Source organism: Marmota marmota, unplaced genomic scaffold (assembly GCF_001458135.2).
Source record: "Marmota marmota marmota unplaced genomic scaffold, marMar, whole genome shotgun sequence".
NCBI lineage: Eukaryota > Metazoa > Chordata > Mammalia > Rodentia > Sciuridae > Marmota > Marmota marmota.
The window spans coordinates 27,601,050-27,617,162 of NW_026000229.1; the positions used below are offsets into that span (position 1 = coordinate 27,601,050).

General features: G+C 35.4%; 1 protein-coding gene across 1 annotated transcript in view; it reads left to right on the top strand.

The window, feature by feature from the left end:
• The window catches only part of Myo5a (myosin VA), a 163,636-nt gene that overhangs the window by 131,823 nt on the left and 15,700 nt on the right, over window positions 1-16,113 (top strand). Inside the window, exons 35-38 of the mRNA XM_048793247.1 lie at window positions 1,814-1,960; window positions 4,066-4,220; window positions 7,802-7,891; window positions 9,959-10,109. Coding sequence (XP_048649204.1) covers window positions 1,814-1,960; window positions 4,066-4,220; window positions 7,802-7,891; window positions 9,959-10,109 — 543 coding nt within the window. The remainder of the gene's footprint in view (window positions 1-1,813; window positions 1,961-4,065; window positions 4,221-7,801; window positions 7,892-9,958; window positions 10,110-16,113) is intronic.

The window sequence follows — 16,113 nt, forward strand, 5'->3', positions numbered from 1 at the left end:
AAAAGCATTTGACAAAATACAGCATCCCTTTATGTTCAAAACTCTAGAAAAATTAGGGATAACAGGAAATTACCTCAAAATGGTAAAAGCTTTATACGCTAAGCCTCAGGCCAGCATCATTCTAAATGGAGAAAAATTGAAGGCATTTCCTTTAAAATCTGGAACAAGACAGGGATGCCCTCTCTCACCACTTCTATTCAACATAGTTCTTGAAACACTAGCCAGAGCAATTAGACAGACGAAAGAAATTAAAGGCATAAATATAGGAAAAGAAGAACTTAAATTAGCACTATTTGCCGATGATATGATCCTATACCTAGCAGACCCAAAAAATTCAACCAAGAAACTTCTAGAACTAGTAAATGAATTCAGCAAAGTGTCAGGATATAAAATCAATACCAATAAATCAAAGGCATTCCTGTATATCAGTGACAAATTCTCTGAAATGGAAATGAGGACAACTACTCCATTCACAATATCCTCAAAAAAAAATAAAATAAAATACCTGGGAATCAACTTAACAAAAGAGGTGAAAGAGGTATACAATGAAAACTACAGAACCCTGAAGAAAGAAATAGAAGAAGACCTTAGAAGATGGAAGGATTTACCTTGCTCATGGATTGGTAGAATTAATATTATTAAGATGGCCATACTACCAAAAGCACTTTACAGATTCAATGCAATTCCCATCAAAATCCCAATGACATTCCTTGCAGAAATAGAAAAAGCAATCATGAAATTCATCTGGAAAAACAAGAGACCCAGAATAGCTAAAGTAATTCTAAGCAGGAAGAGTGAAATTGGTGGTATTGCGATTCCAGATAGAGCAATAGTAACAAAAACAGCATGGTACTGGCACCAAAACAGGGTGGTAGACCAATGGTACAAAATAGAGGACACAGAGACAAATCCACAAAATTACAACTACCTTATATTAGACAAAGGTGCTAAAACCATGCAATGGAGAAAGGATAGCATCTTAAAGAGATTTCTTAACTGCTTTCCTTTCCTGTAGATTAAAGGATAAAAATCCTGCTTACTATCACAATCATCAAGACAAGTTCACATGTTCCGTTTTGGTTCCCAACTTTGAGATGAACTTGGAGGCCTCTTTTTATCCTTAGCATAATTCTTCTCTAGCTGCTGTCATTGACAATAGTGACCATTTTTAATACTATTGTACTTCAATGATTGCAGCTTCATAGCAAGACTTTAGTATTCATTAAAAGCAACAAACAAGTAAAAAAAATATTTAGGAATTTATATTAAATAAAGGTGTTTATTTGTTTATGATTTCTTTGGAGATTAGAGGTGGCAGGAGAAAGGTGTTTGCCTTATGAGGCCCTTATGGAAAAAAAATACATTTTCACATCAGTTAGTATGAAGGAACACTCTTGATGTGGTCTGAGATGATTATAATGATACATTTAGAGTAAATATTCTTTTGTTTTTAATGACTAGATTCTTAGAACTAGTTGATCGTGCTGTCCCCTTGTACAAAATTTTTTTTCCCTTTGTGAGAAACCTTATTACAAAAAAAAAAAAACTTGAAATTTTCAAATCAGTTCAGGTCAGATTATTTGATGTTAATAATATCAGGCTCTAGTGCCTGTCAGAGTAGCATCATCATTTAATTTTGCTACCTATCCACCCAATTTTAGCACCAGAGAATAATTATAAGAGGACAATTTTAAGTGGCAAATATGGCAAGTTTGTATTGTTACAGAGTTCATTTAAAATGATAGGAAAAATGAGAGGGTTTCATGTTCCTATCTAGAAACCATTCTGCTCTTTTTTTTTTTCCCTTATGAAGTGGGCCAGATGGAGAATATATCTCCAGGACAGATCATTGATGAGCCTATCCGTCCAGTCAACATTCCCAGGAAAGAAAAAGATTTCCAAGGAATGCTGGAATACAAGAAGGAAGATGAGCAAAAGCTTGTTAAGAACCTGATTCTAGGTAAGTATTCTCTACATGGGATAAAAGCTCTTTCTAGTATGTGTGGCAGTGGTGGGAAGACTAATCAATCATTTTTAAGTAGTCAACACTGAAGTTTCTTTAGTCGTAATTACATGCTGTACATTGCAGTGCTGCTGCAGCATCTTGACTACCCCATGCTTTGTTAGTCAAACTGCAGGGACAAGTGCTTAGGACCTAACTGTAAGGATCTCTTGAGGCCCGGCCTTCTCAGTCCTATGGGCACATTAGAATCACCAACAAACTTTAGAAAAGTATTGATGGTCCCTCTAACTTAAGCCAATTAAATTAAAATCTGTAGGAAATAGAGCCTGGCCATGTCTAGTACTTTTTAAATAGCCTCTCAAGGGATTCTTACAGTTGAATACCTATAGGCCTTTTAGGTTTCTGAATTTCTGTTTTTCCTTACTTCCCTGGAAAGTTTTATATCTAAATATGTTGAGGACAACAGTTTAGTAATAAAGAAGAAACAAAAGAATTAAGATAAAGATTCCAGTAAAGGAAGGACAGGGTAGGACAAATGAGAAGGGAGTCCAGAAGCATTATAGAGGGGCATCAGGCCTTGGGTATGAGCCTTCTGGCTCTGTGAGAAGACAGTTCAGGGGCTGGTGGTAAACAAGGAAAGAGTACACACACCCATGAGTTGTGAACTGAAAAACCTTAAAACTGCTCCGTCAGCATATGTACAGCATTCTACCACCCAAGTGCCAGGGTGACAGCAGTGTGATTGGCAGTTATATTTGATTTAACATTCTTCAGGTTCATGGCATTAAACTCAGAACTATATATGGGTACAGAGGTACCTCAGTTTCAACATGATCTTCATTTAGCAAAAATGTTCAAGAGGTCATTGTTTGGGGGGGGGGGTATAAAAAAGAATAAAGAATGAAGGAAGGTGTGTTGTTTTATATAAAATTTGTCAGGAAACACTTTTTGATAAGGTAATCTTTGGACAGAGGCTAAAGGAAGTAAGAGAGCTGATATCTGAGTAAAGAACCTTAGAGGCAAAAAAAAATAGTAAGTTCATAGGCCTTGGGGTGGGAGCAGGCCTGGTATATTCAGCCAACAGTAAGGAAATGCATTTGACTGAAGCAGGTAAGCCAGGGCTTGGGAAGAGGAACAGGGCCAGATCACATGGACTACATGAGGATTTCAGATTTTATAAATGGGTGAGATGAGAAGCTGCCTGGAGGATTCTTGAACAAGAGTTAGATAATCTTACCTATATTTTTTAAAAGAAATACTATAGTTGATATATAGAAAATATACTGTGGGGCAAAGGGTGCACCAAGGAGACCAGGTAAGAATCTCTTATAGCAAATCGAGAAGAGATAATGGTGGTCTAGCTAGTTACTGTAATAGCTAGTTACTGTAGTGCAAAGTAGTTTGGACTCTGGGTATATTTTTTAGGGAGAGCCAGCAGGATCCATTGGTGGATTAGGTATGTATTATGAGAAAAGAAAGGAGCCAAAGGGATGAGGAGGTTTATAACCTGAGATACTGGAAGATTGGAGCTGCCATTTCCAAACACTGAAAGAGCAGGTTTATCAGAGAACCAGGAGGTTGGTTTGGGAGAGGTTCAGTTTGACATATCTAAGGAGAGATATCAAGAAGGCAGTTGATACACAAGACTGGAGTTCAAGGGAAGAGTCAGGGCAGGACATATAAATATTAGATAGACATGTCCCCACACTCAAGAATTTCTCCTCTTAACAATTTGTTAAAATACTCTTTTTTGCTGGACATGATGGCTCATGCCTATAATCCCAGCAATTTGGGAATCTTAGGCAGGGGGATTGAAAGTTCAAGGCCAGCGCCAACAATGTAGCAAGACCCCACCCCCCACTCCCTTCCACCAAGCAACTTAGCAAGACCCCATCTCAAAATAGGAAATTAAAAGTACTGGGGTCATAGCTCAGTGGTAAAGTGATCCTGGGTTCAATTCCCAGTACAAAAAAAAAAAAATTTTAAATCTGATTTACCCTGATTGATTGAACTTTATATAACTGTGCTTTTATATCTGGCAAAGCATGCTTCACAGAGACTTTCAATGTAGTATAATTTTACATTTTTTTTTCATTTTCCAGAACTAAAACCACGGGGTGTAGCAGTCAATTTGATTCCAGGGCTACCAGCATATATTCTGTTTATGTGCGTTCGACATGCCGATTACCTGAATGATGATCAGAAAGTAAGGTCATTACTAACGTCAACAATTAACAGCATCAAAAAAGTATTGAAGGTGAGCTCAAGTTCATCAAAATTCTCATGATGAATGTTCATGATGACAGTCTGTGCAGACATGCTTTTTCTTCCATGGACTTGGGCAAAGTTGCTAGTTCTTTTCCAGTGTTAACTAAAAACTTGCAGTTTAGGAAACATTCTTCCTTGCAACCTCTCTATATACTTTCTTTTAGAACATGACTCAAATTGGATATGTAGCAAAATTAATTTGATATAATTGCATTTATTTGGGGAGTAAATTTAATCTCTTCATGGACAGAAATAGTCTGTTTTAAGATTATACTTGGAACTAAATTAAAAATATTCAGTGGAGATTAAGATAGGTAGATAGATAGATAGATAGATAGATAGGATAATGCTAATGTTAAAATGGACGTTCAATAATACATGGCTTATTCATATAAAAACAAGTCTGATAAAGCATTAAAATATTTTCTTCCAACTTTTGTACCCATTATTCTCCAACTCACCCCATAATTCTTCTTGTTACCTAAAATGCCTGCTTCCATGTGAAAAGCAACATAAGATGCTAATCAGAGAAGACAGACTTGGAAGAGGCAGCAGCATTATATAACCAAGCAGAAAGCCCTACATAACTCAGTAATCTCTGAGTCACCTTGCATAATCCTCCTCTTGACTGTAGAGAAACAACGATCATCATACTTAGTTTTAACTTAGTGTTTCTGTGAGGAATTGACATAATGTGCTCCAGGTGCTTTGCCTTCTGACTATCTAACTTAATGAGGATGAAGATAAGTAAGTAGTTAACAGTGGATTCTCTCAACTCTAAGATGCCTTTCTTGAACTTTAATTGTGGTTATATATATAAACAAAAAATTTACCATATTAACCATTTATAAGTGTATAGTTATGTGGCAGTAAGTGTATTCACAGTGTGTACAACCATCAACAGCATCCATTTGTAGAACTGTTTCATCTTCCCCAACTAAAACTCTGTACCTATTAAACACTAACTCTCTGTTCCTCTCCACCCCCCATCCCCTGGTCATGAACTTCTGAAAAATGCTGGTTCTTAATCTCTATTCTGCAGATATTCTATTAATATCCACTGAAATGTGGAGTTTCTGCAGACTTAACTTTTAAAAACTGATTGATGTTTTCTGAATATAACTCATTTAATTTTTTACATATTGGTGCTATATTGGTGCTATATTGCACTTCGACTACAAGTTTTGCCACTTAAGTCGACTCCTAATTAGACAAAAGCAAAATTTTCCCTCAACCTTGCAAGAAGGCATTTATTTATTGTGCCACGTTGTTTAAAGATTAGAAAGGAGTGGGTGCTAGAACAAAATATCCTTTTGATGCCATTTAAAATTGTGGTACATGTGTCTCACATCTGGTTTTGATTTTAGCAACTGTTTTTTTCACATGGGCTCTGAAGCAGCATAACTAGCCAAGGACATATGGAGAATCCATACAGTTTTTAGCTCATAGATCATTTATTTCTAGTAAATCAAAATCTGCAAGTGTCATTGCATTCATCTTGTCTTCTCTGTGAGACAGTCAGATAATATTGATTTATTATTTAGTTTTGACCAAACATGATATTCTCACCTAAAAATATTGTTTTTGGCAAGCTAGATCTAGTAACTTTTTGAGTACAGAATTAGCATTCAATTATAAATTTTTTAAGTTTCCAAAGAAGCAAATGGTTTCTTATTTTGAAGTATTGAATATAGGCTATTTGATGTTAATGAAAATAAAAGTCCCCTTTAGTGTTCATGCTGAAAGAAATGGTATGTATTGAGTTAATTTTTTTAAAAGTAGCTTAGCAAAGACTGCAGCCCAGTAATGAGAACAAATGCTGAATTATTTCTGTAATGAAGTCTTCTGAAGTTTTAACCAATTGCATCTGGTAATTCTCCACTCCCATTGGAGAGTGGGGATTCTGGTAATTCTTTGGTATAGGTGCAGTTACAAGCTTTATCTTGAGGTTGTTCCAAGGATCTCTGCAGTTTTACTTGTCTAAACATCAGCAGAGACAACCTAGACAAGAGCTTCGGTGTCCCTGTTCTACCAGTCAACCTGAGGCCAGCTTTGCTCTTGAATCTGGACTGATGGTCTTTCTCAGCTCAGCCCAGAGCCTTTATTAGCAGCAGTTGTCATGCAGGGTTTTTGCAAGACTTAAAATAGTGCTTGGTCAAACCTTCACTCAAGCCATAAGATGATTTTTTGTGTTTGGGAGTATCATAAAATTTTATGCACTTTTGGTACTCTTCCTAATATTGGAAGATTATTGTAGCTAGCTAGATCTTTCAGATATTTACCTTATGGTAAATTGAAGACCAGAACCTAATAGTCCTGTCTCAGCTAAAAAGACAAATTATGATTTCCATCCTCTGAGATTTCTTTCTTAAAGTCTTTTCAGAAAAATATTCTCCAAAAAGTTAAGGGTTTTAGTTTGTTTTGCACTTGATTGAGGAAATAATTTTATTACGTAAAGAAATGATTCAGTCTGGGGTTGTGGCTCAGTGGTGGAGTGCTCATCTTGCATGTGTTAGGCACTGAGTTCAATCCTCAACACCACATAAAAATAAATAAATAAAAATAAAGGTATTAAAAAAAAGAAAAAATTATTCTATGAGAAATCTGTCTTTCCCTGTGATATATCCTACTCCAAGTACACTTTTACTACATAAAGCTACTACCAAAGACCAAAGGCAGGTATTCTCATATAACTTTTAAGAACCTAGGTTTTGAGATATAGTAGAAAAGTTATTAGAATTTAACATTTTTAAAAAAGAACTCTTAAATTAAAAGCATAGCTATTTAGTGCTGGACAGCTGTCCCAGGTAAACTATTGTAGTTTTTTCTGTGCATCATTTTCTGGAAAAAGGTTTAAGCAAATATTGATAGTTCTGTGACTTTCCATATCCAAACTAGTTAATGGTTTTGTTTGCAGAGTTATAGAACTTCTGAGTATGGCTACTCCTCAGCCCCTGAACAACACCCAGACTCTTTTTCAGGCACAGTGACTCTCTTTTCCTCCCTTCCACTCTTTCCCATCCCTGGTGAAGAGCCAACCAGCTTCACCCTCTCTGTAATGCGCAGTGCAGGATTTTTCCCACCATTTTCCTGGTTCACTGCTCAGACATTTTATTTTATTCTTGAAAAGATTTTTTAGCTAAGTTGGGTGAGTGCTTCAGACTTTTTCATATTCTTTTTTTTTTAATCAAATGGGGTATAATTCATATTCTTTATCATAAAATTTGTCATTCTCTTTTGAGCCTTTAGTTTTCTCTGATTTTTTTTTCCTTAACCCCAAGGGAAGTGAGTTCAGATCAGCTGTGGGTTGAATTTTTTATCGCATAAAAGAATAGCTAACATCGACTAAATGGGAATACTTTTTCTAATAGCAAGAAAAGTAACAAACAGCCAATGAACCTATGGTTTATATTCTGCTAGCAATGATGTAAGGCTGCAATGTGACTTATTTATTTTTGTAATAGTTCATGATGGTAACTAAGAGAAATAGGCCTTCTGGTGTCTGTTCAATTTTTTTCAGTTGTTATTTCTCTAAGAAAAAGACAAATTTAGACTTATTCTCTTTTTCAGAAAAGAGGTGATGATTTTGAAACTGTCTCCTTCTGGCTCTCTAACACATGCCGATTTTTGCACTGTTTGAAGCAGTACAGTGGAGAAGAGGTGAGAAAATCTTGCTTATAAAACCAGCATGCTATTCTTTCTTATTGTTTTTAAGGAAAAATTTTAAAGTGAAAAATATTTAAACATATGTTAACTCCAAAACTCAAATTCAAAGATGGCTTGGGAATTCATCTTTTTGTTTAATGTTCATTACCTACCAAACAGTGAATTGAGGAATGACATCATTTCTTCACTGTTAGAGTTTAAATTATGAGAAAGCACAGCAAAAATAAAATAAACCTCAGTCAATGAATATTATCATAAATGAATCTTTTTGCCAGTACATTGAAGTGAACTGTCAAGAGCTAATATTGAAATACTGAATTATTTAGAAATTTGTCAGTTTTGGCTTGTTACTGGTGATCGGGGACAAAATATAATCTAAGATAATGTGTATTTTGTTTTTTGTTTGTTTGTGGTATAGGGATTAAACCCAGGGCGCTTTACCACTGAACTACATCCTTAGCCTTTCTTATTTTTTATTTTGAGACAGGATTTCATTAGGTTGCCTAGGCCTCCATTAATTGCTGAGACTATCCTTGAACTCCCAATCCTCCTGCCTCCACCTCCCAATCACTGGGATTATAGGCATGTGCCACCATGCCCTGCTCTCATGTGTCTTTTGATCTGTATAAAAATCTATATTACTTTTGTTTGTACTGATGTGTTCTTTAGTTGTTTGATAAACTTCAAAATATTTTTAAATTATGAAAAATAATAATTTTTATTAATAATTAATATTATCTCTTTAATAATTAAAATATCTATATTAATACATTTTATTATTTAGTATATATCTGACAGCACTCAGTATATTTATGTTATTTAATTTTTATGACATTTGCATGTAGGAAATAAAAACCCAGTTTTACAAATGAAAAAAACTGAAATGTTGCCTAAGTCTGGGATTCTGGGACAGCCTACCTCTTCAAGCCTGTACCCCTAGCCCACTGTCCTCTACACCTCCCCATCCTTTGCAGAAGGGCAGGCAGAAAAACTGACCAATAACACCCAGAGGCAGAGGACTGTCCTCACAAATGATGGCAAATATAAAGATGAGCAAGACACCTGAGAACATGGAACTGACATAAGAATCCCCCAGAAAGTGCTGGGCATGTTGATGCATGCCTGTAATCCCAGCAGCTCGGAGGCTGAGACAGGAGGAGCACAAGTTCAAAGCCAGCCTTAGCAATTTAGCAAGGCCCTAAGCAACTCAGTGAGACCCTACCTCTAAATAAAAAATATACAAAATAGGGCTGGAGATATGGCTCAGTGGTTGAGTACCCCTGAGTTCAATCCCCAGTACCCACCTCCAGAAAGGCCATTAACTATGTCCTGTCCATCCCCACATGTCCTTAAATTAGTTATCGGAAGGCAGATACTTGACTAAGGGCAGAATCCATCAAGTAAACAATTGCCTTTATTAAGCAATATCAAGTGAGCAGCATGTTCAGATGCAAAAATAACTGCAAAAACTACCTGCTTGTATACTTAACTTTTCTTTTTAACAGCTACCACCAAAACATTTCATTCTAATCTCTGACTAAAAATAATGTGGATACCATGAAATATAATGAAAGGAAAATTTTTGTTGTTTACCAGTCTCTGTAGAAATTGGTCTATTTCAAGATTATGGAGGCCCTATGGGTGTAGTGTTTATGAATAGGACTGTATTTAGTGAGCTGAAGTTAAGAAATTAGTACTTTAAGATAATTTAGTGTTTAGCAGTAAACCTGCTATTTCATAAATGAAACCTCATTCATTTTTTTAGTTAAATTCCCCCACTTATTTCATTGACATTGCTATTAGAACAGCTTAAAATGCTGGGTTGCCAAATGTACCTATTATTCAAAAGCTTGTAAGAAGTGGAAGAAAGAAATGATAAAAGCAAACAAGCACATACCAGCAATTGAATGATTATCCTGGCATTTTTGTGTGGGATAAATGGAAACCCTTGGGAGAGAGAAGAAAGAGCATAAAGATGCTCACCAAACTGGAGATAGTGAGGCAGACAGAAGAGATGCTTGACCTCATGTGTATCATTATGACTTTTCTTTATGACTCTAGGGCTTCATGAAGCATAATACCTCTCGCCAAAATGAACACTGCCTCACCAATTTTGACCTGGCTGAGTATCGGCAGGTGCTGAGTGACTTGGCCATTCAGATTTACCAGCAGCTTGTACGGGTATTAGAGAACATCCTTCAACCAATGATTGGTAAGGCCAGCACATCACTGAACATCACAGTCTGTCTATCTCATCAATAAGTGACTGCCAGTGGCACATATTTCAGGGCATAAATTAATGTGGAGAACATAAACAGCCCTAAAATTATCTGAGGAATCCCAGAACTCCAGCCATGGCTACCTGGCATACCACAGAAATTCATTTTTCCACATGATCAAAACAGCAGATCTGGATCCCATTCTTAATGTGTAATGCTTTTCTCTTCTTATTGTCATATTCCTTATAACCAGAAATAGACCTTATCTCTTGTTCAGTTTTCCATAATGCTTCAAATTTTGGACTATGGTGCTACTGCACAGGGCTTCCTAGGGGCCCTCATCTAAAAACAAGGAGGCTGGGGAAGGTTTGAACTTTGCCTAATAATCTACAGTGAAATGACTGAGAAGGTACTATGTCAACAAGAACATGACCCATAGGTTTGTCTCAGACACTCCAAGCTGAGTTGTGCATCTGGACATTTTAAAGGCAATTTGGCTTAAGGTGGTTTCTCAGCTGAGTTGCTGGTGTGTGTGTGTGTGTGTGTGTGTGTGTGTGTGATATGCTTATGTATATTCAGCTCAATGTGTGATTCCATGTACCTCTCTTTATCAATGTGTACTCATTCTGGGTGTTTATTTATATATTGTACTATCTGTGTTTCTTTGGAATGTGTAGCAGGTAGGAACAGAATTTAGGAGTCAAGCTACTAGTTTTGAATGCATTTAAAGTTTAAAAAAATTTTTTTCAAGTTACCAGCACTGTTATCTTCATGCAGATTATCAGCAGACTCTTAAGGCTACTTCTAGCTACCTACTCTTTCTTTCTCCACCCATGTGTTTTTTCATATTTCTACAATATTTTTTTTATTTACCTTCTAAGGACTCATAGTATTCTATTGTTTTTTGTAGGCCCACAATTAACCAGAGACTAAAAGGTTAAGGAAGCCATGCCAGATGGCAGTTGTTTCTTCTATTGTCTACTAAAAGGTCAACCTGGCCAAAATAAAGGCGGTAACAGAGACAAAGGTCAGCTTTAGCAAATCTTTTTTTCTAGTTTTGTTTGTTCGTATTGGTTGGCTGAACAAGAAGTTTGCCTCTAAGATGTCCCACTCTAAATAACTGTTTCCATCTCCCAGGCATTTAATAGCAGTGACCCCCCCCAAAAAAAAAATTGTCAGGGTGAGTTTCTGAGAAGCTGAGTTTAGCACAAAGAGGTAAAAATGAACCAGGAATGATCTTTGCTTTCAAGGGGTTACTGGACAGGGAGTGGACATCTCAGAAGTATCCTAAGGAAGGCATCAGCCAGATGCTCTGAGAGCACAGTAGGGGAGCAGTATGCCACAAACCAAAAGACTAAGTCCCGGGATGCTGAGGCTAGCTCAAGGTCTCATTGCTATTGTGGGAAACCCAGGTCAAGGAAGGACCCAGCTCTCCAGCCCCACTCAAACTGCCTCTCCCAGGTCTCCTCCAAGACTATTTCTAAGTGTCACATTTTTCTTACTGTTTTATTGCCTCTGAAACTCAAATGTGAAGAATGCTTATCTTTTTTATTAGTTCATTATAGATATATTTAATATTGTGTTTCATTTTTCATTATTATACAAGCATAGAATATAATTTGCTCCAATTCAGTCCTTAGTACCTCCCCATTACCTCTCCTCCTTCCTCTCTCTCTGTTCCTTCCCTCTACAGTACTGATCTTTCCTTTTAAACTAGTACATTGTGGATATACATAAATGTGAAATTCACTGTGGTATATTCATATGTGTTCATAGAAAAGTTTGATCAGATTCATTCCACCATTCTTTCCTTTTCATGTCTCTCCTCCCTCCCTTCCTCTATTTCACTGATCTATCTTCTTCTATTTTCATGGGATTCACACCCCTTTATCTTTTTTTCCCCTTATTTTGGTCTAGCTTTCCCATATGACAGAAAACATTCAAAACTTGACTTTCTGAGTCTGGCATATTTCAGTTAGCATTGACGATCTCCTGTTCTATCCATTTACCAGCAAATGCCATAATTTCATTCTTCTTTATGGCTAAGTGAAGTACCATTGTGAATATATAGCACATTTTTTTATCCATTTGTCTGTTGAAAAACACCTGGGCTGGTTGAATATTGTGAATTGTGCTGCTATAAACATTGATATTGTTGCATCCCCTATAGCTTGCTGATTTTAGATCCTTTGGGTAAATACTGAGGGGTCAGATAGTTGGGTCATATGGAGGTTCCATTTCTAGTTTTTTGAGGAATTTCCATACTTCTTTCCAGAATGGTTTACTAATTTGCAATCCTTCCAATAATATTGGTGAGTACTCCCCACATCTTCACCAACATTTATTATTATTTGTATTCTTAATAATTTCCAAGAAATGCTTATCTTAACACTGACCTCTCAAAAACCCACCCAAGATGCCATAGCTTCTCCTATCACAAGGCTACTACTTCTTACTTTAGAAACTACATCATTAAGGATACTTACTTTATTTTATTTTGAATTTAAAAGTATTTTGATATTTATTTTCATTTCCTTTTTTTTAATTCTTTCTTTCTTTCTTTATTTTAGACATACATTTTCATTTATTATTTCATTTATTTAATTATTTTATTATTTCATTTATTTTCATTTATTATTTCATTTATTTTCATTTTCAATGTTAAATTTGAATGCATATAAAAATATATATAGGTTTCATCAATATGTACTCATATTTACAAAATATATATTCATAGGACTCACAATTTACTCTTCCCTCTTTCAGGTCTTATATGTTTATGTATGTTTTCACACATAATTTTAAATATACATTCTTATGAATATTCATATTTCCTCATATTAATCTTAATTCTATAACACTAACCCTAGCTCAAGACAAAATTTGATATTACCCTTTCCATACCTCTCTATCTAAACCTAATGTGACTTAAATCCATGTACACAAATATGAATTTTAAAGTTTTTTTTTTACTTGTTTTTTATTTTTTTAATTTATTCTAATTTGTTATATATGACAGCAGAATGCATTTCAATTCATAGTACACATATAGAGCACAATTTTTCATGTCTCTGGTTGTACACAAAGTAGAGTCACATCATTCATGTCTTCATACATGTACTTAGAGTAATGTACCCTCCTGCCCACCCTCTTCCCCTCCCTCCATTTTGGCCTATCTAAAGTTCCTCCATTCTCCCATACTCACCCCACCATTCCCATTATGGGTCAGCATCCCCCATCAGAGAAAACATTTGGTATTTGGTTTTTTGGGATTGGCTTACTTCACTTTGCATGATATTCTCCAACTCCATCCTTTTACCTACAAATGCCATGATTTTATTCTTTTTAATTCCTGAATAGTATTCCGTTGTGTATATACCACAGTTTCTTTATCCATTTATCTACTGAAGGGCATCTAGGTTGGTTCCACAATTTAGCTATTGTGAATTGTGCTGCTATAAACACTGATGTGGCTGCATCACTACGTATGCTGTTTTTAAGTCCTTTTGAGTCTAAACCGAGGACTAGGATAGCTGGGTCAAATGGTGGTTCCATTCCAAGTTTTCAAAGGAAGCTCCATACTGCTCTCCATATTGGTTGCACCAATTTGCAGTCCCACCAGCAATGTATAAGTGTACCTTTTTCCCCACATCCTCACTGACACTTATTGGTGTTTGTATTCTTAATAGCTGCCATTCTGAGTGGAGTGAGATGAAATCTTAGAGTAGTTTTGACTTGCATTTCTCTAATTGCTAGAGATGTTGAACATTTTTTCATATTTTTGTTGATATTGTTGTATATCATCTTCTAAGAATTGTCTGTTCAGTTCCGTGGCCCATTTATTGATTGCATTATTTGTTTTTTTGGTGTTAAGATTTTTGAGTTCTTTATATATCCTGGAGATTAGTGCTCTATCTGATATGTGTGTGGTAAAAATTTGCTCCCATTCTGTAGGCTCTCTATTCACCTCAATAATTATTACTTTTGCTGAGAAGAAGCTTTTTAGTTTGAATCCATTCCATTTATTGATTCTTGATTTTATTTCTTGCAATATAAGAGTCTCATTAAGGAAGTTGGGGCCTAATCCGACATAATGAAGATTTAGGCCTACTTTTTCTTCTGTTAGGTGCAGGGTCTCTGGTTTAATTCTTAGGTTCTTGATCCACTTTGAATTGAGTTTTGTGCATAGTGAGATATAGGGTTTTATTTCATTTTGTTGCATATGGATTTCCAATTTTCCTAGCACCATTTGTTGAAGAAACTGTTCTTTCTCCAATATATGTTTTTGACACCTTTGTCTAATATGAGATTACTGTAATTATGTGGGTTTATCTCTATGTCCTCTATTCTGTACCATTGGTCTACAAGTGTATCTTGATGCCAGTACCATGCCGTGTTTGTTTCTATTGCTCTGTAGTATAGTTTAAGGTCTGGTACAATGATGCCACCTGTTTAACTCTTCTTGCTAAGGATTGCTTTAGCTCTTCTGGGTCTCTTATCTTTCCAGATGAATTTCATGACTACTTTTTCTATTTCTATGAGAAATGTCATTTGCATTTTGATTGGAATTGCATTAAATCTGTATAGTGCTTTTAGTAGTATGGTCATTTTGACAATATTAATTTTGCCTTTTCAAAAACAAGGGAGTTCTTTCTGTCTTCTAAGGTTGTCTTTAATTTCTTTCTTTAGCACTCTGTAGTTTTCATTGTAAAGGTCTTTCACCTCTTTTTTGATTCCCCAGTTTGTTGTTTTTTTTTTGAGGCTATCGTAAATGGGGTAGTTTTCCTAGTTTCTCTTTCAGAGATTTTGTCACCAATGTACAGAAATTCCTTTGGTTTAGGGGTGTTAATTTTATATCCTGCTACTGTGCTGAATTCATTTATTATTTCTACAGGTTTTTTGGTGGAATTTTTTGGATCATCTAGGTATAGAATCATATTGTCAGCAAATAGTTTAATTTCTTTCATCTGTCAAATTGCTCTGGCTGGAGTTTCAAGAACTATGTTAAATAGAAAGGGTGAAAAAGGGCATCCCTGTCTTGTTTTTAGAGGGAATGCTTTCAGTTTTTCTCCATTTAGAGTGATGTTGGCCTGGTGCTTAGCATAGATAGCTTTTACAATGTGGAGATATGTTCCTGTTATCCCTAGTTTTTTTAGTGTTTTGAACATTAAGGGATTCTGTATTTTGTCAAATGTTTTTTTCTGCATCTATTGAGATGATCATATGATTCTTAATTTTATTTAAATCTATTGATAATGATGAATTACATTTATTGATTTCTGTATGTTGAACCAACCTTGCATCCCTGGGATGAACCCCGCTTGATTGTGATGCACTATCTTTTTGATATGTTTTTTTATTCGATTTGACAGAATTTTATTGAGAAGTTTTACATCTATGTTCATTAGAGATATTGGTCTGAAGTTTTCTTTCTTTGATGTGTCTTTGTCTGGTTTTGGAATCAGGATGATAGTGGGCTCATAGAATGAGTTTGGAGGTATTCCCTCTTTTTCTATTTCATGAAATAATTTGAGGAGTATTGGTATTAGTTCTTCTTTGAAGGTTTGTAGAACTCAGCTGTGTAACAATCTGGTCCTGGACTTTTCTTGGTTTATAGGCTTCTGATGGCATCTTTTATTTCATTGCTTGCAACTGATCTGTTTAACTTGTGTAAATCATTCTGATTCCATTTGGGCAAATCATATAACTCTAGAAATTTGTCAATGCCTTCAATATTTTCTATTTTATTGAAGTACAAGTTTTTAAAATAATTTCTAATTATCTTCTGTATTTCTGTTGTGTCTGTCATGATATTTCCTTTTTCATCATAGATGTAATTTGAGTTTTCTCTTTCCTTCTTTTCGTTAGCATTTCTAAGGGTTTATCAATTTTACTTATTTCTTCAAAGAACCAACTTTTTGTTTATTTTTCAAAGAACCAACTTTTAATTTTGTCAATTTTTTCAATTGTTTCTTTTGTTTCAATTTCATTGATTAC